The sequence below is a fragment of the Saccostrea echinata genome, unplaced genomic scaffold, assembly GCF_033153115.1.
Source record: "Saccostrea echinata isolate AGI-Se365-2 ecotype Australia unplaced genomic scaffold, CSIRO_AGI_Sech_v1 ptg000014l, whole genome shotgun sequence".
NCBI classification, from domain to species: Eukaryota; Metazoa; Mollusca; class Bivalvia; order Ostreida; family Ostreidae; genus Saccostrea; species Saccostrea echinata.
In genome coordinates, this window is record NW_026889763.1 from 17,775,711 (window position 1) to 17,801,918 (window position 26,208).

At 32.8% G+C, this 26,208-nt stretch overlaps 2 protein-coding genes across 5 annotated transcripts in view; one reads left to right on the forward strand and one right to left on the reverse strand.

The window, feature by feature from the left end:
• LOC133186872 (sulfotransferase 1B1-like) overlaps positions 1-26,208 on the forward strand; it is a 492,412-nt gene that overhangs the window by 302,880 nt on the left and 163,324 nt on the right. The window lies entirely within an intron of this gene.
• LOC133186866 (ETS homologous factor-like) overlaps positions 21,705-26,208 on the reverse strand; it is a 33,748-nt gene continuing 29,244 nt past the window's right edge. For all 4 annotated transcript variants that reach the window (XM_061322237.1, XM_061322235.1, XM_061322236.1 and 1 more), the window contains 6 exons: positions 24,836-25,081; positions 24,552-24,695; positions 24,310-24,414; positions 23,967-24,164; positions 23,629-23,821; positions 21,705-22,907 (listed from right to left, as the gene is read on the reverse strand). In XM_061322237.1, coding sequence (XP_061178221.1) covers positions 22,799-22,907; positions 23,629-23,821; positions 23,967-24,164; positions 24,310-24,414; positions 24,552-24,695; positions 24,836-25,081 — 995 coding nt within the window. In that variant the 3' untranslated portion in view covers positions 21,705-22,798. The remainder of the gene's footprint in view (positions 22,908-23,628; positions 23,822-23,966; positions 24,165-24,309; positions 24,415-24,551; positions 24,696-24,835; positions 25,082-26,208) is intronic.

Consider the following 26,208-nt stretch of genomic DNA (forward strand, 5'->3'; position numbering starts at 1 on the left):
AAGGCTTCAGATCCTTGCACTTATAATACATCACATCTCCAGTGTAGCGTCCACTCCGCTCTTCATCCATTTACCGGACCGCGGGCAGGGAGTAGGTATCATTTATTGGATTCTCAGACATCTGGCTTGTCGGGAAAGTCCCTAGGAAATAGTTTGTATGTTTAACTTGTCAATAGCTATTATTAGAAAAGTACCCAACCAAACAAATTAAACTACGGCTATGTCTTTGTAGGATCGAAAGTATAACAGCAAGATGTAGAATTTATTGACTTAAATAATGGGAAAGTTAAGAGGTTTTCTTTTTTCTCTTGAAGACATAAGGCATTAATTCAATACATTTTGTATAATATAAGAACAGTATGAGCAAAGGATATTTTTATGTTTGAGGGCATCTACTTTCCTTGGAAAAAAAACAAAGCAATTTATCATTTTTATTTTACAGTCTTTTTTGAAATGTTGGATGTATTTCTCGCTAGAAAGAGAGTGCCTTGAAAATGCGAATTGAAGTATGATTCAGAGATTTATTATATTTTCATAAAATGCACGTACTTTAGAGGGATAACGTCAACACGCCTGGCAATGGTATAATTGAAGAAGATTTTATTGGCCCAAAGCTTTTAAAACTATTTCAATGTGGACATTTAAGTAAAAAATATGCAAAATTATTCTAACAGAGGCAAAAGTAAGAATATTGAACACTGCACACCCAATGTGTTTAGCTTTCAAACGTCATCTCTTAGCAAATGCTTTAGCATTATCTTTCTTATGGACGACAAGATGTCTGTAGCTTGGATTCCTAATTAAGAAAAAAATATGTACCTCCCAGTTTAGTAGTTTTCTTCTTAAAGTGCCGACGAATAATAATTCTTAAAATCTTCTTGCTGTCAAGTTTTTTCCACAACAATATAGTTTGATCTGTTAGAATTATCAGGTTTATTTTTAACCAATAATTAACTGTGTACTTTAACAAGATGACGCTAACAAGTACATTAAGAGACAGTTCTGAGATTAATACACGTAAATAAGAATTCGAACAAGCTAAGCTTGGACGATAATATATTTTAATTTTTTTTTATTTCTGTGTGTGTGTGTGATAATGTTTCAATCTTCTATTTTTCCTCTTTGAAGAAAGTTGATGAAACAAGGATATCAACAGTCTCGTTTGAAGTCATTTAGAGTCGAAACAATGACCTTGTCAGCAACTACAACCTATCATTAAGTCAAAATCTGACTGACATTTTCATACTAATTGTTAGGCCATTACATGTATTTACACACTGAAGTGTCTGCAGATCCCCCCCCCCCCCCCCCGTGACAAGGAGCACACGGTGGGTGTGACTAAGTCAAATTCTGACTGATTGTTAGGCCATTATTTACACACGGAAGTGTCTGCAGATGTTTTTCACCCACCCCCCACCCCCAGTGACAAGGAGCACACGATGGGTGTGACTGGTCGGCAGGGTATGCTCACTCCTCCATGGCATCTGATTCCACCTCTGATGTTTTTATAGGTCCGTGTTTGCTCTGCTCCCGATTTGTATTGTTTTCATGGACTTTGAGCTTGAATACTATTGTTATCTCCATATTTCATTTAAACATATTTGTAAGGCATATAATATACTGAGGTAGAATGAATCAAGATTGATTGGGATTTGTACTTTTTATTAATCGTCTGTTGACAGTTAGCATGAAAACCAGTTTTACGCAGTTTTACGCATGCTTTGTTTGCTTCAAATTCTATTTTTCATTTCGTTTAATATGAATAATATTTTTCTGTATTTTTTTTTCAATATGCCATTTTTGTGATGTATTTACTCTAGTATGAGTTCCATATTTCTTTTTAAATTTTGTACCCGTCAGAAAGGGGGGGGGATAGATATAGGATCTCCCATGATTTGTAGTTGGATATGATTTTTATCCAACGAGTTGTATATTTTTATCCCCGAGCCTTGGTAGGGGTCAGAGATAGTGGAGGCAATGAAAATAAAGTGTTTCAATATAGTTTACGTGAAGCATGCATACCTATATATATATGAATCAGACCAGAGGTGGACCAGAGGTAGAGCAATAGTAATTACATAATGAGAAAACATGAACCTAAGTAATAACTGACTATTGACTATTCTTCGGAGTCTATTATATTGTAAGGGGTGTTAAGAAATTTCATATCCATAATGAAATATTTTTGAAAATTTTCAAAGTAGTGTTTAACTGAAGGAATTAATTTCCAGTCTGACAAAATCATAGGATTGTACTTTCGATTTATAGCAATTAATTTCTAACAGGAAGTTATACGATTTCTTGCCATATGAAAAAATATATAAACATCTTTAATACTCCCAAATGACAGAACTACTGGCAATTTTGTGTGAAAATGTAGGATTATTTACTTTTGTTTCTTCACAGCTAATCTTGCATCATATAAAAATTATGAGCTTTGGTAAAAGAAAGATCAGTCACTTTTCAAATGAATAGGTTTGTCATATTGGAATTCTATTCTGACTTAATTTTGCATAGGTATTTGAAAGGATATATTGACTTGTGTGCTTAAGATATTTCACAAATACGCTGCATGTAACATGAAAGTCGAATAACGACCAGACAATAGGTTGTATTTGCAAACAAGGTCATTATTACGACAGAAAATTTTGCAAAAAAGCTAATATATTTAACAAAACATATCAACTGAACTGCAAAAACAATATCCCTGAGGAATGTCATTTATCTACGTAATGTCTACGTAACTAAGGAGAGGTATATGAGTTTAAGGTTAGTGTAGATTTTATGATTTCAGTACAAGGGTTATAAAGTGTATAGATTTTAGATTTCAGTATTAGGGTGAATGTAGATTCATGATTTCAGTATAAGGGTTAGTGTAGATTAATGATTTCAGTATTAGGGTTAGTGTAGATCTAGAACTTTGGTTTCAGTGGTAGGGTAAGGGGTAGATCTTTAATATTGACATAAGGGTAAAGGTTAGTGTAAGTATTAGTGTTAGTGTAGATCTATGATATCATATTTAGGGTTAGGACTTTTAGGGTTAGTGCAGATCTAAGAGATCAGTATTATATTTAGGATTAGTGTAGATCTATGATATCAGTATTAGGGTAAGGGTTAGTGTAGATCTATGATATCAATTTTATGGTTAAGGCTAGAGTAGATTCATGATATCAGTATTAGGGTTAGGATAAGTGTAAATCTATGATATGAGTATTAGGGTTAGGGTTAGTGTAGATCTATGATATCAGTATTATATTTAGGATTAGTGTAGATCTATGATACCAGTTTTAGAGTTAGGATTAGTGTAGATCTATGCATGCTATCAGTATTATGGTAGGGGTTAGTGTAGATCTATGATATCAGTATTATATTTAGGATTAGTGTAGATCTATGATACCAGTTTTAGAGTTAGGATTAGTGTAGATCTGTGCATGCTATCAGTATTATGGTAGGGGTTAGTGTAGATCTATGATATCAGTATTATATTTAGGATTAGTGTAGATCTATGATATCAGTTTTAGAGTTAGGATTAATGTGTAGATCTATGATATCAGTATTAGGGTTACACTTAGTGTAGATCTATGATATCAGTATTAGGTTCAGGGCTAATGTAGATTTATGAGATCAGTATTAGGGTTAGGGTTAGTGTAGATAAAACATAATACTTCAAGAGTTAAGGTACATTTTTAATATCAATACATTTATAAGGGTAAAAGTTAAGATAGAGCTGTTATATTAGTATAAGTGTTAATGTATATTTATAATATCAGTACATGTATTAGGGTTAAAATGAAGGTCGATCTATGAAATTAGTATAAGGGTTAGTGTAGATCTATGATATCAGTACAAGGATTAAGATACATTTAATTTATCGTGGGGAATGGTTGTATATAAAGTTGAAAAGGTGTAAGTTTTTATGTTGTTGATTTTGGAAAAAAATTTGCGATTTCAAGTTTTCCAAAGTTCTTTGGAATTTTTAAGTATCCACATTTGATTTACACCACTGCTCGAATATATTGTTGCACAGTATTCCTGAAGACTTTCCTTCACCATTGTTATAATATCTTAATGAGGAGTAAAAAATGAGGCTTGGTAGAACATTTATTGGAACCCGCTATGTATCTTTGTTTTGTTTTTTTTTTTAAAGATTTTTACGGAGTTTTGGAATCCGATATGGTAATTCAAATTCATGTTGGTTGTTGGGAATATCAAAAATATTCAAAATTGACATATGATTTTGAAGAATTTCTTCATTAGAAAGGAGCTATGGGTATACGTTGGATTAAAACTTGTTGAATTAAATCCCAGTTCCTCTAAAATACAATTTAAATAATGAGCCTTACAAACAAAGACAATGTTGTTACCTGCTTTGTCAGTGGAGACTAGTACATACTGATCGTGTAATCTATCTTATTCTTTTTTCACTTCTGAATTATTGAACACAGAAGAATAGCTGATCTATGATATTAGCATAAGGGTTAAGATACATTTATAATATCAGTATATGTATAAGGGTTAAAGTTAGGGTATATCTATGATATCAGTATAAGGGTTAAGGTACATTTATAATATCAGTACATGTATTAGGGTTAAAGTTAGGGTATATCTATGATATCAGTATAAGGGTTAAGGTACATTTATAATATCAGTACATGTATTAGGGTTAAAGTTAGGGTATATCCATGATATCAGTATAAGGGTTAAGGTACATTTATAATATCAGTACATGTATTAGGGTTAAAGTTAAGGTAGATTAATGATATTAGTATAAGGGTTAAGGTACATTTATAATATCTGTACATATTAGGGTTAACGTTAAGGTAGATCCATGATATCAGTATTAAGATTAGAAATCAATTTTCAGGTTGAAGTTTTATCTCACCATGCTTACTTTTACAAATTGTTTTAAGTGCTGATGCGGATGAAGAAGTTGTTATACTTGCATATACATGCATATTTTTATTATGGTTGATATTTTCTTTAATCACTGCATGCCTTTAAGACGGAGATACATTAAAACTCAATGAATCTACATTTCCAATTTACTAGACCTGCGTTGTAAGAGAGAGACGTCTCTTTTATCACAGTTTATTTTGAAGTCTTGTCTATTATGCTTGATAAATCATTGTTAAATTCAGAATTAGACCCCCTTATGGCCACCTTTTGACTTCTCATAGATTCAGCACATTAAAACTTGACCCTTGTCACTTTCTCTACAGATTGGGGATGGTGAGGGTGAAGTTTTAATTTCAGAACGAATATTATAAAGCTGATGTTCAAAGGAGCTACAAGTTCTTTAACAGATGTTTCCATAGCCTTTTCATTTGATATGAAATTGATATCTATGTAGGGTAAAATAAAAATTGCACACTCATTATGTAATTCAATTATTGAAGGCAAGTGATTGTCCCGAGTCGATAAACCGAGTATAAGTTGTAATAAAGAACTACAAATGCACGACATGCAATCTGCACGAATAAGAACACGCGTAACAGTTGGTCATATCCCTACACCTATCGTGTGTTCGTGATTGGTGGTTTAAACATAGTCGAACAAATACAAAACACCATCATCATAAAAAAATATCAAACATAAAGAGAGAGAGAGAGAGAGAGAGAGAGAGAGAGAGAGAGATTATTCCATCATTGATAAATGTAAATTTTGTCCCTGGATTACCAACATAGATATACGTTAATGATTATTATTTTTTTTAAATATCCAAAACTATGCATATAAAGCAATGCACTGTGAATTATAAACAATTTATTTTCATATTGAATTAAAGATGATTTTTTTTTCATGCAGTATTAATCTTAAATAAACAAGATTTTTTTTTTCTGTAAAAAGGTTAATTAACAGTATCAAACACAAAGCGACATTTATATACGCTCTTTATTGCTCATTTTACGTTGTAGTCATAAGAAATCATCAGAAAGTAAGCCCTCTACAAGAAAGCCAATCAGATGTGTATATTCAAAATAAGTGAATTCAAAACTAGATGTTACAATACGACGGTAATACCTGCATGTAATTGCACTTTCCTTCACACCTGGGTAACTAGCGAAGAAGCCACAATATATAGTCATTCTATAATTTACATAAATATAAATGAATCGAATTGAGAATAAAATATTCAGATGAACATGTTGCAAATGGGTCTCATGTTAGTATTTCATATAATATATTCATCAATTACCAGATTGAAATTAAAGAATATATTGAAGCCCCAAATTACCTTCCTGGATGATTATAATTTATAAAAGATCAGTTTATTGTATATGAAAAGGATGCCACCATCATATATCAGGTGATTTTGTTATACTGCGTAAAATGTAAGAAGCGTTCTGGGAATATTGATTTTCATTTTCATCCTGTGGAAGCCGAAAACAAAATCTAAAGAATTTTGTTTTCGGCTTCCACAGGATGAAAATGAAAAATCCGAAACCATACTGCATATCTACAGGACACCACCAATCATATTCCAAAAGCTGATACATGGCTACTGCATAAAATGTAGGAGAAGATCAGGAAACCAGACTTTTGTAGAAAAAAGTTGTTTTCGACCCAAATTAATGAATTTGCTAATGTTTAAAGCCCCAAGTTTATGTTAACTCCACTATTACCTACCTAAATCAAGATCAATGGTTTACCGCCCTTTTCAGTCTTATAGAAATAATGACTACTGATTTGATCGACAGACAAGCTACCTGTGCTTCCTGATAGTTTTGATAACAATTATCTGACTATTCGTCAGGCTCTTCATTTGCATCTGTCTCTTACTCTGTCTTGTCATGGACAGTATGGACATTTTTCTAGAATATTGGAGCTATATTATTTTTTTTTTCAAATTCTCACTGTGGTACAGTATAGACTGAAACGAAAATTGTCTTTGGTATACAGGGTTGAGATCTTTGTTTGAAATTGTACATTTTTGTTCCATTTTAGCATGGCAAAGAAACCTCAAGATCATAGTTCGAATTTCCTCTATAGTTTTTATTCGTAAATGAACATCATAGCCTCCCCCCCCCCCCCCATGGGAAATAAATAATTTTCGGATTGTAAATGTCCTCAAGAAAAATAGAACTTTTTCTCAAGACTACACCTTATACATGTAATTATGTTTCTTGATAACAGCAATATATATTACACAATACTCCAACTTTGTTTAGAAAGTGCGGGTATAACAATTTGATATGACTTTGTATGATATTTATTGACGGACATAATTATTTTTTGCCCTCATTTGAAGTCTGGTCATGACACAATGACTGCGGTCTCAGGAGGGAGCCTAAGTGATTTATTATCCATTATTTCGTGGTCGCCAAATGTCGAATTATGGCAAGCTTGTGTTTGATATTTCAGAAGCAATGAAAACAATGGTTGACAAATAAAACGTGTCTTTTTACAGGTAACGTTTTCAATTCTTGAAGGAAAGAAGTATCCTTTTTTAAAAAAGAAATTTGCATATTAATTCATAATTCTAAAATGTATCGCAGTACAACAGGAAACGGATTTATTTTTTTCTTTATACTTTTTCCAGGAACACATTTCTTCAAAAATTGTAGATGTTATATATTATTTTATTATTCTCGTCACGTTTAGAGTAAAGTTGTGTCTTTTTGTATGGAAATCTTGCTAGATCTACTGTGACCTTTGACACGGTCCTACTTTCCTTCTTTTCCTTTCCGATAAAATATCTTGAAACATTAATTCGTTGTTTAATAGGGCTTTGTAGTTGTGGCCCTTTGTAGTTTAGACTATTCAAAACTCTTAGAAAAGAAGACATGGCCATTTCTACTTTTTCTTTCCATAAGAAACCTAACACAATTTCAGACTATCCCGTTTTAAACTCGAATTTTATTCATTTATTAATCGTTAATTACTTTAACAATACATAGCTCGCTTTGAGATACTTTTTTCTTTTCTAACGAATCGCTCCAGACGTCCTTCGTCGAGCCTCTTTGTTGTCAACTACTCATTTTTTCCCTCGAACATTGTATCAACACATTTTAAGACTTTACAAGGGATACATCTTCCGTTAGGCTTATAGTGTAGGATAAAACCAGATATCTAGTTTTGTTTTGCAAGAGGTTTGGAAGTCACTGATATTTGTTTGGTGTATAAAGCTTTATATTTTCCCTTGATATCATGGGAATTCCAAGATCGATTAGACTGTCATGCTCAGAAAACCAGGGCTATATTCAAACTTTTGATACTTTTGTAATTTATTCCCCAATTACCATGTTTATGGTCAAGTGTAAAAAAGATAATCGTAACCTTGTGTATATTTCCTCACCACCCCCCAAAACACTTCCTGTACTGGAGAAAACATATGTTCTTCGAAAAATAAATTTATTTTTAACTCTCCGTCCATATGTGGTACATGTTTGTCATTCAGGTTTAGCTTACCTTTGTACATGTGTACATATTTTTCTAAAAGTTGTTTTTAAATTGATTATGTTCGAATTATTGCACTGGAACACACATCTTAAAATGCTGTTGAAACCTATTTGATCATTGTAATTTCAACAGCAAGTAAAAAATGTTGTATTGTACCTTAATTGCATTTTGTTTGTTTATAAATTGCACCTCCCTAGCTAACTTCTTCCTAGAATCCAACAAAGTCCAGATTTAGTACGACAAAAAAAAAAAAATAAATTCCATATTGATAATGCAACGTCGTATTTCACAGCTGTGCTATAGGAGAAAGTATAATTCTTAAAATTATTATCTTTTTGTCTATATTACTATATTTCATAAACCCTGTCATATTGCAGACACCGGCTGACACATATAAAAGCGATCATTTTAAATGTTACAAATGACTTCTTATCCGCATTGAAAATAAAGATGGTATCTCACAAATGACCTCATATCAGCATTGAAAATAAAGATTGTATCTCAACCTTGCTTTTCTCTCATTGCCTATTTTCTGCTTAATACTGAAGTGATACAGGTTGAGTGCATTTAAATAAGCAAACTGCACGGCGTTCATTGTAAGAGGAAAATAAGGTATCTTTCGGTTCTTAATTGGGCTTACTTACAACGGAATTTATCACTTGCAATTTCATTGACATAACTTTTCATGAATCGAAGTGAGATAAGTCCTGAATATGATTTCAGTCAAATCAGTGTTCAAATTTAGAATTATTTTCATTCAAATGAGGTTCAGGGGTGGCTTGCTCTGAAAAAAAAAAACTTAGTACAATTTGAAATGGAAAAGAGTGTCATAGGCTCTTTAAACTCCAAATGTAAAGTTTAGTAACGTAAAGCTAAAAGCCTAAAGATAGTTTAGTTGATAACATGCTGGGATTTTTTTTCGGGGGGGGGGGGGGGGCTGAGTAAAGATTAGAAATTATGTTTTCCAGTAAACAATTCATCAGCAATTAACAAATTACCTAGAACTTAGAAGACAACCAATTTTTGCCTTAGATTTTGGGTGCAGGCATTGTCATCTACATGACTAAGCTAAAAGTGACAGCTGTATAAACAAATGAGGTTTTATTCTAGACAGTTGTTCCAACAGCACCAAATAGAAACTGGGGTTTATAGTGAGTTTGGACTATAATTATAATCGCTATCCATATTCCTTGAAACAATGAGTCATAATCAATTACATTTATTCACAAAATAACAAAATAAACAAAAGTAAATGATTGAAAAAAAGGTTGAGAATCTCCCATGGTATGCAATTTTACCGTGCTTTTTGAAGCACTGAAAGCAAAGTCCTTAGAGAAAAGTTATATATATATATATATAACTGGGTGCCTGCTTATAACCAGGTACTCAATTTATCTGCAAAATGTACAAGAGTGAGCAGATTTTTAAAGAATTTATCCATTTTTACTATATGATCATTAGAGTCCCGCCCTAACCCTAGAACCCCCGACCCTTTGCCATGAATTTCAAAATTTTGGTAGAGGACTCAATGCCTATTATTTGTCTATTGATTGATTGTATATTGTTTAACGTCCCATTCGAGAATTTTTCACTCATATGGAGACGTCACCGTATGCGGGTGAAGTGCTTCAAATTTAGACCTATACTCAGCACTCAGGGCCATTGAGCAGTGAGGGTTCTTTATCGTGCTAACTCCTACCGTGACACAGGACCTCGGTTTTTAAGGTCTCATCCGAAAGACTCGTGACTTTTTCTTCTAGAAAACCAATCATTAGATAGATGTTATTTCTATCGTTTCTGAAAAGCTTTTAATTTATATGAACATGAAGCATCAGTATCATTATAGATTCTTTCATGAAATATGCCTATGTAAGAAGGCTAAGTTAATACCTCATAATTTTTTTTTATCCGAAATGAGATCTTAGCTTTTGAGTAATACTTCGAATTCTGCAGATGACATTGTGAGGTAATCATGAACACCACTCGAAACACAGAATTCTTTCCTGACAAGATTTTTGGACAGACATGGCCACCAAGAAAAAAAACAATATTCCTCTCTTTTTGTCTTCTCTATTTCTTTGAAATCAAAGAATATCATTAACAGGGGGATGTTTTCTCCTCCTACGCACCTAATCCATCTCTGGAATTTCCGGGGGTCCGTGTTTTATGCCCTGTTTACAGATTTGTATGATTTTTTAAAAGATCGATCACTTTTCGTTTTCTTCACTTTTTTTTTTTTTTTACATCAGTTACATTATCCTTATTTTACAAATCAATATTTTATGGTATTTTTAATAACAAAATACCTTTAAAATATTAAAATGACTCTTTGCTTTATTTTATTTTTGTCATTCTAACATTCAAGGTTGACAATTAAGAAAAGACAATGCAATCGTGTCATTAGATTGAAAAGTATTCGTGAAAGAGTGTGTCTAAATTAGCTTTGTGTCATATCTATGTTACTTTGAATAAAAAGATCATTTTACTAAATAACATTCTCAATATTATTACAGTGTATATATATTCAATTTTTATGGTGCTTGGAGAAACACAATTCAAGATATAACCAAATTTTCTTTTTTATTGTAGCATTCAAGGTTAATACGTGAGAATAGGTTGTGTAATCAGGTCTTCAAATGGTATTTATTTTTGGTGTGGAAATATCTCTCCAAAATTTGGCTTTATTTACCCAGAATTGAAACAACATTAAAATGAAGGTTTTTTGTGAAATTTTGACACCATCAAACATTTGGTATTCAGAAATTACTAGCTTGTGACTGCAATTTTATTTCAACTTTTGCAAGGTTACCTTGCTGAGTTCAGATAACGTCAGCCAAGTGTGATGTTCTTTCAGGAACATTTATTTTTTCAAAAAAAATAATTGAATTTATACTACATGTACATAACATGTGTATCGTTATTTATATACAGAACAATTACACAAACAAAGAAAAGGTAAAATCGGTAATAAGCACTTGAGATATGTGTTCATAAGATGCAATAAATTAGAACTTAACGACTTTATATAATCAGGTTTCTCTAATTATCCAATGGATAATTACATGATATCTTCCGCACACAGCATGTGCAGGCATGTGATAACTGGTGCCCTTTCCCTTCACATCTGAAATTTCATACTTTTATCAATTATACATCATCATAAGATAATCTTCCATAATCAATTCCTATTAAAAAGATTCCAGGAAAAATATTTTTGAATACGTTTTCAGTTGAAACATTGTTAAACAAATACTAGCATTACCTAACTTGTAAATAAGTAGTGAATTGTGATAGAGTGTATCTTTATCAGAATACGTTATTTCTATACGTCCGGCACACAGAGAAGCAGTCGGATCTAATTTCACTACTTTTGTTCATACACCTGTTGTTTAACTGTATAAATATAAAAAAAATAAATAAAATTCTTCCAATGGAATTCTTATGAAAATAGATTGTTAATATGAATGAACAATATTGCAGAACAGAGCCACACACAGGGATCACTTTACCCGGCGTCTGTCTCTCTGTATGTCTATCACACCTTATATCGTGAGAACTGTCGATATGGATTAGTTATGGCACTATGGCTTTTGGAAATTATCATGGTTACCAACCTCGTGACTCTTGAACTTGACCTTTGATCTACTTTTCAAAATAGTTAATAGCGCCAATAAAGAGCGTATTTTTGTAATTTTTGGGGTATTTTTATGCTATTTAGCATGTGCCACAGTTTGTCATAAAATACTATGAAAGAATAACAGCGTCACACTTGACCTTCTTTGCAAAATACTCCGGACGGTTAATATAATGAAATCTGAAGATAACGAACAGTATTCAAGCTCAAAGTCCATTTAAGCAATACAAATAGGGAGCAGAGCAAACACGGACCTCCAAACATCAGAGGAATATGGGTTCATGCAAAATACTCCGGACGGTTAATATAATGAAATCTGAAGATAACGAACAGTATTCAAGCTCAAAGTCCATTTAAGCAATACAAAATAGGAGCAGAGCAAACACGGACATCCAAAAACATCAGAGATGGGATCAGGTACATAAAGGAGTGAGCATCCTCTTCCGACTGGTCACACCCGCCTTGTGCTCCTTGTCATGATCAGAAAAAACGGGAAAATCCACAGACAATTCAGTTGTAAATAACAGCCTAACAATAAGGATGAAAAAGTCAGTCAGCATATGACTTAATGATAAGTTGTATTTGCTGACAAGTTATTGTGTCGACCATAAAACTTGCAAAATGATGACTTCAAACAAGACTGTTGATATCCTTGTTTCGACAACTTGTTTGTCAACAGCTTGCCTTGTTTTACAAAGTGTTCATATGTAGAGCATGCTCTTGCGTATTGAGTCAACCTTTTATTTCAAGCTCACTGGGATATATCGAGTCGACATATGAATGGAAGTAACTATTGTTAATTGATAATACGTCGTCGATATATCTAAATGTCGAGTTGAAGGCAACAACAAGTGTTTTTTCTTCTCGTGTAGAAGATCTGCAATTAATGTTGAATAAATGCTGCTTCATATGGATACAAAGATAGGTATGCTTATAAGAGGGCGCAATTGGCACCCATGGGAACTTCAACATATTATTGGAAAACCTGATCTCCAAAAACTACATACACATGTAGATATTATCAATCAGAAACTCAAACATCTTTTTACACCTTCAGAGTACTTATGTGTACAATCGGAATGATTTTTAGCAAAATTATTTTGCAAATAACCAATGGCAAGGTAAGTATATTTACGAGTTCCATTTTTATTTTTAAAAAAGAAGCTGTCTATAATGTCAAAAAGTCTGAATATTAATTTATCTGGGAAATGGTTGTATAAAGTGATGAAAAGTCGTACGTTTTGGTGTTATTGATTTTGTTAACATTATGTGATTTCAAATTTTCTAAAAGTTCCTTAGAGTTTTTAAGTATCCAAATCTGATTTACACCACTTCTCGAATATACTATTGTACAGTACTCCTGAAGTTTCTCCTTCACTGCTGTAAATACTTTAGTGATGAGTAAAGAACATTCACTGGAACTTGCTATGTATTTTTGTTTGTAAGGATTTTTATGAAGTTTTGGAATCTAATATAAATATGGTAATTCAGATTCATTTTGATAGTTGGGGATATTAAAAATATTTAAAACTGATAAATGGTTTTGAAGAATTTCCTCATTAGAAAGGGAGGTATGGGTATAAGTTGGAATACCACTTGCAGAATTAAATCCTAGTTCCGCTAAAATACAATTCAAATAATGAGCCTTACAAACAAAGACAATGTTGTTACCTGCTTTGTCAGCGGGGACAAGTACATACTGATCGTGTAATCTATCTAATTCTTGTTTCACTTCTGCATTGTCAAAGACAGAAGAATAGATGGTGTTCATATTGCCCTCAATCGCTTAATGTGCGATTTCAATATCCATTTGATACATTTAATCCATTCTGACAAAGTGTCAAAGTCTTCTTCTTTATATTTGGCCCATATAATCTGTCGTAATCTTCTACCGAATTCATAATATTGATGAAATTATGATGCCAGTTTAAAGGAAGGGGTTCCCTAGACTATGGCCCTCTTATAATAAATGATTTAAGGTCCTCATTTTTTTACTATATTTATGTCACCAATAATGACGTGTCCAGCAGTGCTATAGTTGTAGAAAATAAAGAACATGAACACGTTGCAGGATTATGATTCAGATGCTCAATATCTAGGCTCTGTAGAGTTTTTTTTTTTTTTACAATTAAGAAGTTTGGAAGCAATTGTCAAAGATATATATTTGTTAGAAATACAAGGTGTGGACTTCAACTTGAAATATGGTGGAATACAAGACTGGACCTTTTTGTGATTAAGAATATTACTTAAATTAGCAGCGTCAATTTCTTTGTTGGTATATCGAAGTTTAAGGAACAAACGGGTTGCTTGAGCGGTTTTTTCTTCCGCGAAACGTGGCGGTTTAAACTTTAAAGAGCCTATGATTTGCAATATCCATAATCACAGATCCGAGCATGTATTCTGGTGTCGAAGAATCAAAATATAGACTTTTCTTGACCTTTCCTTGACTTTTACAAATAGACTATTCAAAACTTTCAAAGGGACAAAGTAACGTTTGATGCGAATGTGATGAAGGCCTAACTGTTTATTTACCTAAGGTAATAGTGAATCAAAGGAGACATCGTATATAATAGATTTATTGTAAGACCGATGTCCATGATTACGCTTACGTCTTTGTGTACTGTTAAAAAGTCTCATCACATTCACATTGCTACACTGTTGGCTTGAAAGATTCCCAACACTAGCGACATTCTTATTGCTACCATACGGCAAGGCGGTGCCTAGTTTTCTAATCAGCATTCGTCTCGTTGTCTACGGAAAGGTGTACTCAATGATGGACTGCTAGTATGATGGTAAATCTTTTCTAGAATTCTAACTTTCATTGACAAAATAGAAAGATCAGGTAAATTAAAATGCTTGTATAGAAGCTGCTGGCCCCAGTTGTGATTTTGAAATTTATGTCCCGAATTTTTTTTTATTAAGTGAACCCTTGGTTTCACTAACATAAATAACCCAATAATGGGTACATTCTATTCCGTAGACAACATTAGAAGGTTTGCAATTAAGATTTTCCCGAGTTTTGGTATAGAAGCTCTGTCCAGTAAGATTACTAGTAAACGAAGAGTTAATAATCAAATTATCACAGGTTTTTTTTAGTTTTTGACAGAACATTTTGAAATATAACACATGGGATCGGAAAAGGAATCGTCAAAATATATCTCTAATAGAAACTTTACATTCCTTCAATTTTTTTTATGAACTGTTGGTTCTATACCAAAACTGGGAATCTGAAGACAGCACATACAACATATGTTTAATATCCTTGATGATATTCCGAGGGGCACTGATTGAACTCTTAGCTTCTGTGTCCCTTAAAGAGTCAAAAGAGTTACACCTTTGTAACTTACGAGTTTTGTATTGTTCTGATAATAAACATTTATATCACATGTACGCGCTTACGACACTATACTTTGAAACTGTATGATATACAGTTACCACACAAATTGAAATTTAAATATTTTTGAAAAATAAATCGTGATCGGTATACCAAAATGGATTGTTGGAGACTGACAATTGCAGTAAAGACAGTCTGAAATCTCTTTTGTGATTGTGGGATTAAACACATAGTAAATTTATAATAATAATAATAAATTTAATCATTTTAAAATGATAAATAGTTAATTCTAATTATTTTAATTTCATTATTTATTTTAGCTTTGAGGGTGGGGGAATTTCTGATTTCTCTTACCATCCGTGATTTTTTTAGGCAAATACATGAACTATAATGCTAGTAAGAAATAGCTGACCACTAGAAGACCTCTTTGCATCTTTGATGATGCTATAAAGCAGGCGACACAAGCGTTCCTTGGAACACTCTAGTTTCTATATTTTTTTCTTATACAAGCCTCAGAAAAATCCTAAAGATATACGTGGTAGTGAAAGGCAGGGTTCGTCACCATGAAATATGCGAAGATAACGAATGGTTATTGACCTCAAAACCCTACAAACAATACAACTCTGTGATCAGGGCATAAAACACAGACTCTTGGCAATTCCTGAGGTGGGATTAGCTATAGGTGCCTAGGAGAAGTAAGCATACCCTGTTGACCGGTCACAAACGCCCTAAACCCTATGTATTGATCAGATACACGGAGTAATCCATAGCCTTTAAGATAAAAACAAAGGCCTTACAACATTAAAATGAAGGCTTTTTAGTATGAAATATATCACGCAAAATGCGACCTTGCTAGTATAAAATATATCATGCAAAATACGACCTTGCTAGTATGAAATATATCATGCAAAATGCGACCTTGCTAGTATGAAATATATCATGCAAAATACGACCTTGCTAGTATGAAATATATCATGCAAAATGCGACCTTGCTAGTTTGAAATATATCATGCAAAATACGACCTTGCTAGTATGAAATATATCATGCAAAATACGACCTTGCTAGTATGAAATATATCATGCAAAATGCGACCTTGCTAGTTTGAATTATTATACTTTCATGTTAAATACTAAAATCTGATTGGTTTAGACGCATTTAACAATCCGTAATGTTACCCTCAGCGTTAGCAACACACTTGACAACGGGTAACATTACGAAAATATCACATGCGTTCAAATCATGCGCGTACGGTTCACCGTAGAATTCTCAAAACGTCGGTTGTGTGTTTGAAAGAAGCCGAATAAACGACGTCAATAAAAGCTTGCGTCCGATGTAGCTTACTTGAAAACAACAAACGACAGACGAAACATCCTTGCGAGTGCAAACTTTAGATGATAAAGGACTTTTTGAGTAGCAAACAAACAATAGAGAGGTTGGTAAATCTTTCCCGAAGTTTTCTTATTGAGAAAAATAGAAGCGGGGAGTTTGAAAGCTTTCTAAGCGTGAACTTAACGACGATCTCCGAATTTTTTTCATGACATCCGAAATCAATAAGACATTCAGTATAATAAAATAAATAGTGCACGTTTTTGAGGATAACAGTTGAAATTGACACCCCTCGGAAAACCATTGTTAACCTCCGCTGACGCGTCGGTTGACAATGGTTTTCCTTGGGTGTCAATTTCAACTGTTACCCTCAAAAACGTGCACTATTTATATAATATATCATGCAAAATACGACCTTGCTAGTATGAAATATATCATGCAAAATACGACCTTGCTAGTATGAAATATATCATGCAAAATACGGCCTTGTTAACAAGGTCATTATAACGACCGAAGAATTCATGAAATGCTGACTTAAAACGAGGTTGTTGAAATCCCAGTAACATCAACTTATATTATCTGTCAATAGCTTGAATCGGTTTGAAAAATTGATCGCACTCGGAACATGCTCTTAAGTATCTAATTAGTCATGTAATTTGTACAGGTTGATCAATTCAAGTGATTTAATTGTTTGTGGTTTTTGTTTACGCAGAAAAAAAATATTTTTTCTGTAAATTGCTAAATGTTATAACAAAGTTTTATATGTAGAAATAGCCAGATAAACTTGAACTGAAATTGAATTGTTAGACTGACACTTTGAATAGGAAACAAAAGATTATTTTTTATTAAAGTGTTGATATGAATCGTTATTAAATACATCTTCTAATACCTTTATTGGATAAACAAATCAGAACAAAAATGAGTTATGAAAAAAAAAAACACGAAAGAAGACCTCTGTTGTTGTTGTTTTTTTTTTTTTTAAAAAGAAGAAGAAGAAGAAATATCTAGAAGAAATTACACGTTTATTGTCTGTTGCTTTCTCTGAACGTCAGGAAGTGGTATTTCCGGGAAAATAACTTGAAACAATAGTGTTAGATATTGAGCGTAAAAGAAATACATGTCTTACAGATAATACTCGTAGGAAAGACTAAAATATTAATAAGAATTGTTGGCAGTGCCATCATGGACAACAAAAAATGTACACAGAATAGAATAAGAGGTTATTATTATTGCAATGGTCATTCACGGAAAAGACAGTAAAACTGGAAAGAATAATGTAGAACAATAAAATAAAAAAATGAAGACTTGATTATTTTCAAAATCAAATTATAGTTGAAACTTAAAGGATTTGAACAATGATGTTAATTTAGTTGAATTGTTTTTAGAGATTTGATACTGAATTTCTCTTGCTTTAAGTCGGATTTTAAGCTGAAAATGTGCCAGCAACCTTTCCTTTTTGTAAAGGCCTATGAAACATGGATTTCACAATAAAGTCATTTGACTAGAATTTAATGAGGAAATTTGTTGCATATAATTATATTTGTTGAAATCTTTGAAAAATCTTAAAAAGCTATTGGTATTTGTCTTACTTTTCATATATTATTCCTCCGAAAATACGTTTAGGGGATTATTTAGAAGTTATTAACTTTTTATATAAATTAAAAATACAAGAAATGCAATTTTAGATTAAGGTTGTAATTTAAGATGATGCTTACAGTACATGACGGATGCTTGGCTCTCACATCTGTTCAGAGAGATAAAGAGATGGAATTTTATGATTTGAACATATTTTATTGCAATAAATATATACAATGGGATTGGGCACAAGTTCTAAAAACTTAATTCGCCCTCTCCCTACATGTTATATCACAAAAATTCAATCAGACGTGTCCAACAGCATGTACAAAGTAAGTTAACTCACAACATAGAAACATATACTGCTAAATTATTATCTATACACATTTTTAGAAAAATCAATTAAATCTGCCTGAATGCTGAATATAAGATTGAACAATAGAGAAGAGATATTCATTTTCAGCAATACTGAGTGAGGTATCCCCCCAGAGTAAAGTATGAGTGTCAACAATATGAACTTTATTAAATCTCAAAAACTTATCGAAGAAATCTTTCCTGGCCTCAGTGTAATTAGGACATGAGAAAAAATAATGATGTGTGTCTTCTATCTTACCACAAGAGCATAATGGACTAGATATTATGTTACACCTATAAAGATCAATGTTTAGCACACAATTGTGTCGGAGTCTAGTGTGCAGTATATTGTAGCGTCTTTTTCCAAAACTGAAATAAGGCGGGGCTATTGTTATTTTTTGTGTGATTTTACTTTTAAAAGCAGATAAGGAGCTCGAGAGTCTGGTGTCTAGCGATAAAGAATTCCACTCGTTTACTACAGTTGGTACAAATGATGATTTGTATATTTGCAGTCTACAGACGGGTATATTATAATTTTGAGTTTCTTGTTGTATACGCGGAAGCATTACATCGCATTTCAGGTATAATTTCACGTAGATAATCAGGAATTAAATTATTATGAATTTTATACATGGTATTCAATCTCTGAATCTTGCGTCTATCAATGAGCGGTTCCCAGCCTGTTTCAAAGTACAAAGAGTCTCTAGATGCAATTAAGGTCAAGCCAGTAACAATCCGTGCTGCGTGTAGTTGCAATTTCTCTAATTTTTCAGAGTCGATAGCTAGACAACCACCCCATACAACTGAAGCGTATTCGAGCTGAGGGCGGATAAATGAAGTATACATGAGTGAAAGAGTCTTTCGATTTATTTTAAATTTAAGTTTTTTTAATAGACCAATTTTTTTGTATGCATTAGACAGTAAGATTTCAATGTGAGTTGACCAACTTAAGTTATATGAAAAAGTTACCCCTAAATGTTTATGAGTTTGAACATATTCTAATTGGCTATCTTGGAATAGGAGTTTGGGAGGTTCTATGTTTTTTCTTGTGCTAAAAAATACAACCTTAGTTTTGGATGGATTAAATTTTAGTAACCATTTGTTTGACCACTCTTCAAGAGATAAAAGATCATTATTCAGATTACTTTCTATAGATTTAACACATTTAGATGCGTACTGCAAACTGTTATCATCAGCGAATAATCTACAAAAGCTTGACATTTGAATTTTATATAGAAATAATGTCAAGAGTTGTTTCTCTTGGAACAAGGTACACCTTTGTCGGATTGCACTTTAGCTGTAATTCTTTTTTAATCATTACACAAACTTTTCCAGTTTCGAATATTATCTTTAAAGCTCTTTTAAAGCTCTTTTTAAGCCCTTTTAAAGATGATTTGCCATTTTTATACAGTTTGAAGATATGAATCTCGCAAGTCAACCATCTGTCAAGTGTTAAAAAGTGACGGTATAAGAATAGATTTCTATTTATTGTATTTTTCACTGGTTTATGTGAAACTATATGTATATCAACAAAAAGAAAAAAATCAGATGAAGAATATTTTTTTTAATATTATTTCACTTATTGCATTCGTTATACATAAAATAACATTCTATTCATTCATCAACATTATAAAAACTTTTGACTAAATACAAATATGTACGTACGTAAGCATATGAGAGAGAGAGAGAGAGAGAGAGAGAGAGAGAGAGAGAGAGAGAGAGATTGGTATACTTTTAAACAATACATTTTTGACATGTATCATATTATGTTTGGCACAAAAAATCATAATTAAAATATCTGAGTCAGTCAGTTTTAGAAAACATAAATGTTAGGTGTACGAGTACTCACACGTTCGTATAGCAAGGGTAACCATTAGAAGCCGAAGACTTGTTTCCAGTGGGGTCCTTATAGTTATGGACTAGAGGTTAGTAAAATATATATTCTTAAAGAACTGGGATCAAGTTTACAAAACAGTGTTTATAAAAATTTAATTGCTGTATGTATATACCAAGTCTTTTCATGAATAATAATACTAGTAACTTAGAGCAAAGTTAAGACTAATAAAGCTTGACTTGTAAGCTGGACAATTCCCATGTCTAAAAAGAATTTATTGACATATCTTTGAAAATCAAACTTATTTCCATTATTAAGATAGCTTTAATTTCTCGTGATATCAGTCTTTGACTCCGTCATAATAAAATCTTTCAGACTCTTTTTGCTTAACGGCTGGTACAACGAAATATGCATTTTAGACTGGCCTAGTTTGATAACTTCAAATTAAGAAGACATATAATACAAGTACAGTAGCAAAAGTATTAGAATAAAAAAAAAAATTGAAGAAGAAGTGTTTCAATTTAAAGATTGTCTTTTTTAAAAATACCGAGTGTGGAGCTGTGATGGCTTCTTCCAGACCTCGTGTGACTCTTGACGATGCATAGTCTCCCAGGAAAGACCATTGTAATTGGAATTCCTTTGTCATTTTCATTTATATAATTGATAATTAACCACTACTTTTTATGCGTTATTGTTATTTACGGTTGTATTATCATGCATGCTCAGAATCTCACATTCATGTTTATGCAAGGGAAAAAAAATTGTCAAATTCATTATGCTTTCATACGTCAAAAAGGAGGACATTTTCAGGCATTAATTTTCTTTCCTATGTAACACTTTCCTGAAGAACTTCCATTTTTAACATTTGTACCTCCTATAAAACTGACAATGTCACATTTATTCGTACGTGTATCTATGTGACACGTTCTTTCATCGCCTCCAAACAAGCCAAAATTGTTAAAGCTTGCATAACTTGTCTTGTATTTGGCTCAAAACTGTTGAAGATCCTTACTAAAAGTCAGAGGTAAAGAGGTTGAATTTGGGCTGGTTATACAAGCCTTGTTTACTAATGGCCTTGGAAGCGTGTTTTCCCTGCCTCTGTGATGCTCTATATAATTATTTGTACCTTCTTTGCTCAGTTTACTTAATAATGATTCTAATCTTATGACTAAACAGAATTTTATAGTTTTTGTTTTAATCTTTTAATTAAATTAATTTTATTTTGAGTGAAAAAGAAAATAAGAGAAAGCGTTTCAAAGTTTATTTTACAAGAAATAAATACTAACAAGCATGTCCTGCTGCAACCGCCGCTGTGTTATTTTACAGAAGCGGAAATTGACTATCATATATATATAAATAACGTACAAAAATAATTTACAACAACAAAAAGCACAGCTATGAGATTCAATAGAGACATATAAAAATACTTTATCTTGTACACATAAATATTGCTGCAAAAGGACACTTCTTTGTACAAAGGAATGTTGGTTTTTATATACATAAATAATTGTTTGAATTCAATGAAATCCATTACCAGTATCAAGGATAATATTTCCTTTTGAAAATGTATAACTTTGTCAACATATAAATTTTCATATTCTTTTCTTTTCCTAATTTTTGATCGTATTAGGTTTTATAATTAGCATTCGTTATCTTTAGCCGTGAGCTTAGAGCTACTGCACTATGTACAGCGTTTTGTAAAGTTGTACCAATAATAAGGACATGATTAGAATTCATTTATATACATCCGTAAATTAACAAAACATGGTCCTTCATTTCTTTAAAAAAAAAAAAAGGTTATGAAACATGGCATTATAAAACAAGTAGAAAAAAATCATAGGTAATGTATGTTTCCGTCCTAACAGTTTATGGAATGAAAAATTACATATATAAATTAAATTTATTTAGCACACTATTGCATAATGTACAAAAATATTAAAACGTTGCAAACTTTCTCTCCATTACATGGACATTAAATACAATAAATAAACATACCACTCGTATCAATAAAACATTTTCATTCGGTCATAAAAAGGAAAAAAATTTCCTTAGCCATATTTATGCTGTTATTCTGGTTTTAAAACATATCATGACAATTCATACGTTATGGGTTGCTTGACGCTTTGATAACGCATGCGCATTTGAACCCGAACATACTTCATGGGACTAGAGCACAAACGAATGACTAGAAATGGCTAGCCAAGTGTGGTCATTCGGTAGAATCTGCTCACCAGTGGAAACTTGGTGGAATTATCCACATAAGCCTCTCTATGGCTTGTTTGTTAGTGAAAAAGTTCACAGATATTTGCAAACATTAACGCGATACTCAATTGAGGTCAATCAGATGGAGTGTCGCTTCTCCCTCACTCTCTCCATCGCTACCCTAGAGAATTTGTACACCAGTCTCCGTCCTTCTACTCTTTCCAGAATTCCCCTTTTGTAATAATGTCTACAACATAAAAAATAAGATCATTATTTAAACGATTACAACATGGATTTGGTATTGATTCGACTCATTATACATGTACTATTATCTTGAGCTCTTCTTATAATGACCAAAGGCTTTTCAGGCATAACGATTGTTCGCCCAATAAATCCAGGACTGATTCTGTTTTTCTGTACGTCATTCTTCCAAATCAGCAAATGTCATTGGTTGGATTGTTAGAATTTATAACAAACAAAAATCAAGTGTTTCTCTGTTAAAACCGGACCTCGTGACGGAGAAGCGGTGTTTATACGACAAACAGTCTTCTACGTCAAACAGTTCACCTGATTTTATATTGACCATCTTGAGCTCAATTTCTGACCTAGACCTTATTTTCTAAATGGAGAAAAACTATGAATTTATTTGTGCATTGGGAGGACGACTGAGATTTTTTGATAAAAATGCGTGGGGGGACGAGCAAGATATTGACATAAATGTGAGTCACCTGAACGCCCATTCATAGATGATAATCGTTCAATGGATTGATTTTATAATCTTTTTTATATCGAAATAACAATCTATCCTGCGACAGACAGAGAAACCAGGAAATGGTCAACGAGGCTTGTGATGAATCAGGTCTAATCAAGCATGTCTAGTAAACTTGTGAATGGGCAAAATAACCGCATGTCTAAAAATAAGTCTCTTGCTTGATTAGTAATAGTGGGGGCATGAACAATCAACTCACCTCATGGCTCGGCTAAGTTTTTCGTAGGTCATATTTTCGTTGTTTTTTAGCCCTCCCCATAGTTGGGCAACGGCTTCTGATTGGACAAACCGGAACACGCCCTCTCTCTGATTTTCCCATCTCAGGAACTGAGGGTTATACATTGGGTTCATCAGAATTTCGTAGATGAATTCCCATAGATGTTGATTCTTAGCTGAAAATCATAATTTTAATCGTTTCAATACTTTTTGAAAGCCAATAAACTGTATCATGAAGCATATGTGTCGTGCTGGTTGTTCTACTATATACACACACACATGAAAATTAAAAGAAAAAAAAACCCATTTGATTGCAGCTACCTTTCTTTTCTCTGGCGTTCTCGTCATCAGTGGGTTGGCTTTTGATCCTGGGTCGGCCTGGTCGGCGTCGGATGGGTTGGTGAAGATGATCCTCGGGCAGACCGTATGGAAGGCGCCTGGCCATGCCGAAGTTTGAGTACATGATCTGTGAAGGAATGTGTCCGTAGGGGGGCAAGGGATGGTGCTTCAAATGTGACGCTGTGAAAAAAGATTGCTAATCAGATTTTGTCTTTGATAATTCAGGGGCAAAATATGAAAAGAACCATCGCCAATTTACGATTATTTTGATTTTTTAACATTTAGAGATTGACTTTCATTACTCCCCATTTTTTAAGTGTCTTACCTTGAAATGGATTTGGCATCGTTGGCATGTTTTGGCATTTATACGGGGTCATTCCCGGAATTTCATACATGTATTGTGATGGGGCTGTCTCCATTTTTGCCATGTCTGTTAATAAAACATATTACCAAATTTATTGAATGAACAATAACCAATAGTTTTACCATACTTGACAATAAATTGAACTAGAATTGTGTAGAGAAAAATAAAATATTTTACATATAAATTCAGCATAAAATATTGACCTTGGACGGTATAATATGACGGTGCCAGGGGAGTAGATTCGGAATTCATGACTATATGTTCCCTGGCTTTGTTTGGGGGGTAACTCAGATCTCCTGCCTTGGGACTGTGGTGAGCGGGGGTGTCGTTCCTGGGTTGAAAGTACACTGAAATCATAATCAAACTCTATAATGGAAGTAGTTATAAAGGTTATATTTTTAATTTCATAATGAAACAAGAATTTAAATGTTAAATTGCGAAGAGGGTATACTTAATCTGCCACCCAGCTATCATATAAAATACTCACTTCCGTCACACAGTTCCCGGAACATTTTGAAAAACAGTCGGCCATAGTTAGGCTCGAGCCTCAAAAAGCCGTCAAGGCCTATCTTGCAAAGCTCGATCCCGGCAATATTTCGGAAGTTCTCGGCGTACAAATGTTCACAGTCGATTCCATTTTTCTCAGCGGCATAGAAGACCCAGTCCAGAACTTCCTGTGGGGACCAGTTTTCTGGATGCTTGTTTGACCAACGACCACCAAATTCATTGGAATCTGTAGAAAAAGCATGAATAAAATTCAATAGTGGTCATTAAGTACAATCTTTTATCTTTCTTTTCAATCCAATCAAATTAAATGATGACTGTTTATGAAAATAAAATCTAATCTTTTATGGATAAAATCTCGGATAAAACAAGCTACGATCGGACTAAAATGAAGACAGAATATTTCGTTCAACGCGTTTTGGTCTTGTTGGACATGGCTAGAAGCCGTGTTTACAACCCCCCGACACGCTATTGTTCTTCAGTGAACTTTTTGATCCTTTATTTTAGTGCCACGGTTCTCCATGGGGTGAAGGCGGTACATTTGAGATCTAAAGCAAACTAGAGTCAGGTCGTATCAATCTAATCATTGATCAAATATTTGCAATTAAAATTTGTTTTCTATGTATTCATAAATCGGAAGGATTTTTTTTCTATTTTTTTTTCTCCCATATGAATTAATATTGGAGAAAAAAGTGAAATTATTTATAATTTAATAATCACTATTTAAAGTTCAGGGATGTTGTGAATGTCGTTGAGTATTGGAAGGCATCCTCACCAAAGTTAATTCCGCTTTTAGTTGTTTTTAAAGTTGTAAGTTTATTTACGGGACACATCACAGTATTTCAATGTCTCTAAATGTAATATATACTCTAATAACCATTCGGTATAAAAATGCTGATGTTCTACATGAAGAATTTTTTTTCTTTACTCCCAGGTGATTATTTGTTATATGAAATTTACACGGAGAGGTCTCTTTTTCAACCAATCTTCAAAAAATTAGTAGTATTGTGTTTTAAAATACGAATATGATACTAAAAGCTGTGATTCGTCAACCATTCATTAAAAGTCATTCATAATTAAATATTTCAGTGAAATGATACTTAAATTCAAAAGACTTTAATTTTGAGCATTTTTACTTTGGTTCCGTGTCAGGAAACATTTCTATTGTTGCAGTTGAAATAAAAGACAGAAAATGAGCTTATTTAGTCAGATTCATAGAAAAATGATAAAGAATTCATGATAATTTCAGATCATCGATCCCGCAATTATTTGTTATACATCGTCAATTATTTGTTATTTCTCCATAAGTTGTTATGACATACTTATAAATATTTGGTAAAAGCAATCAAAAGAATC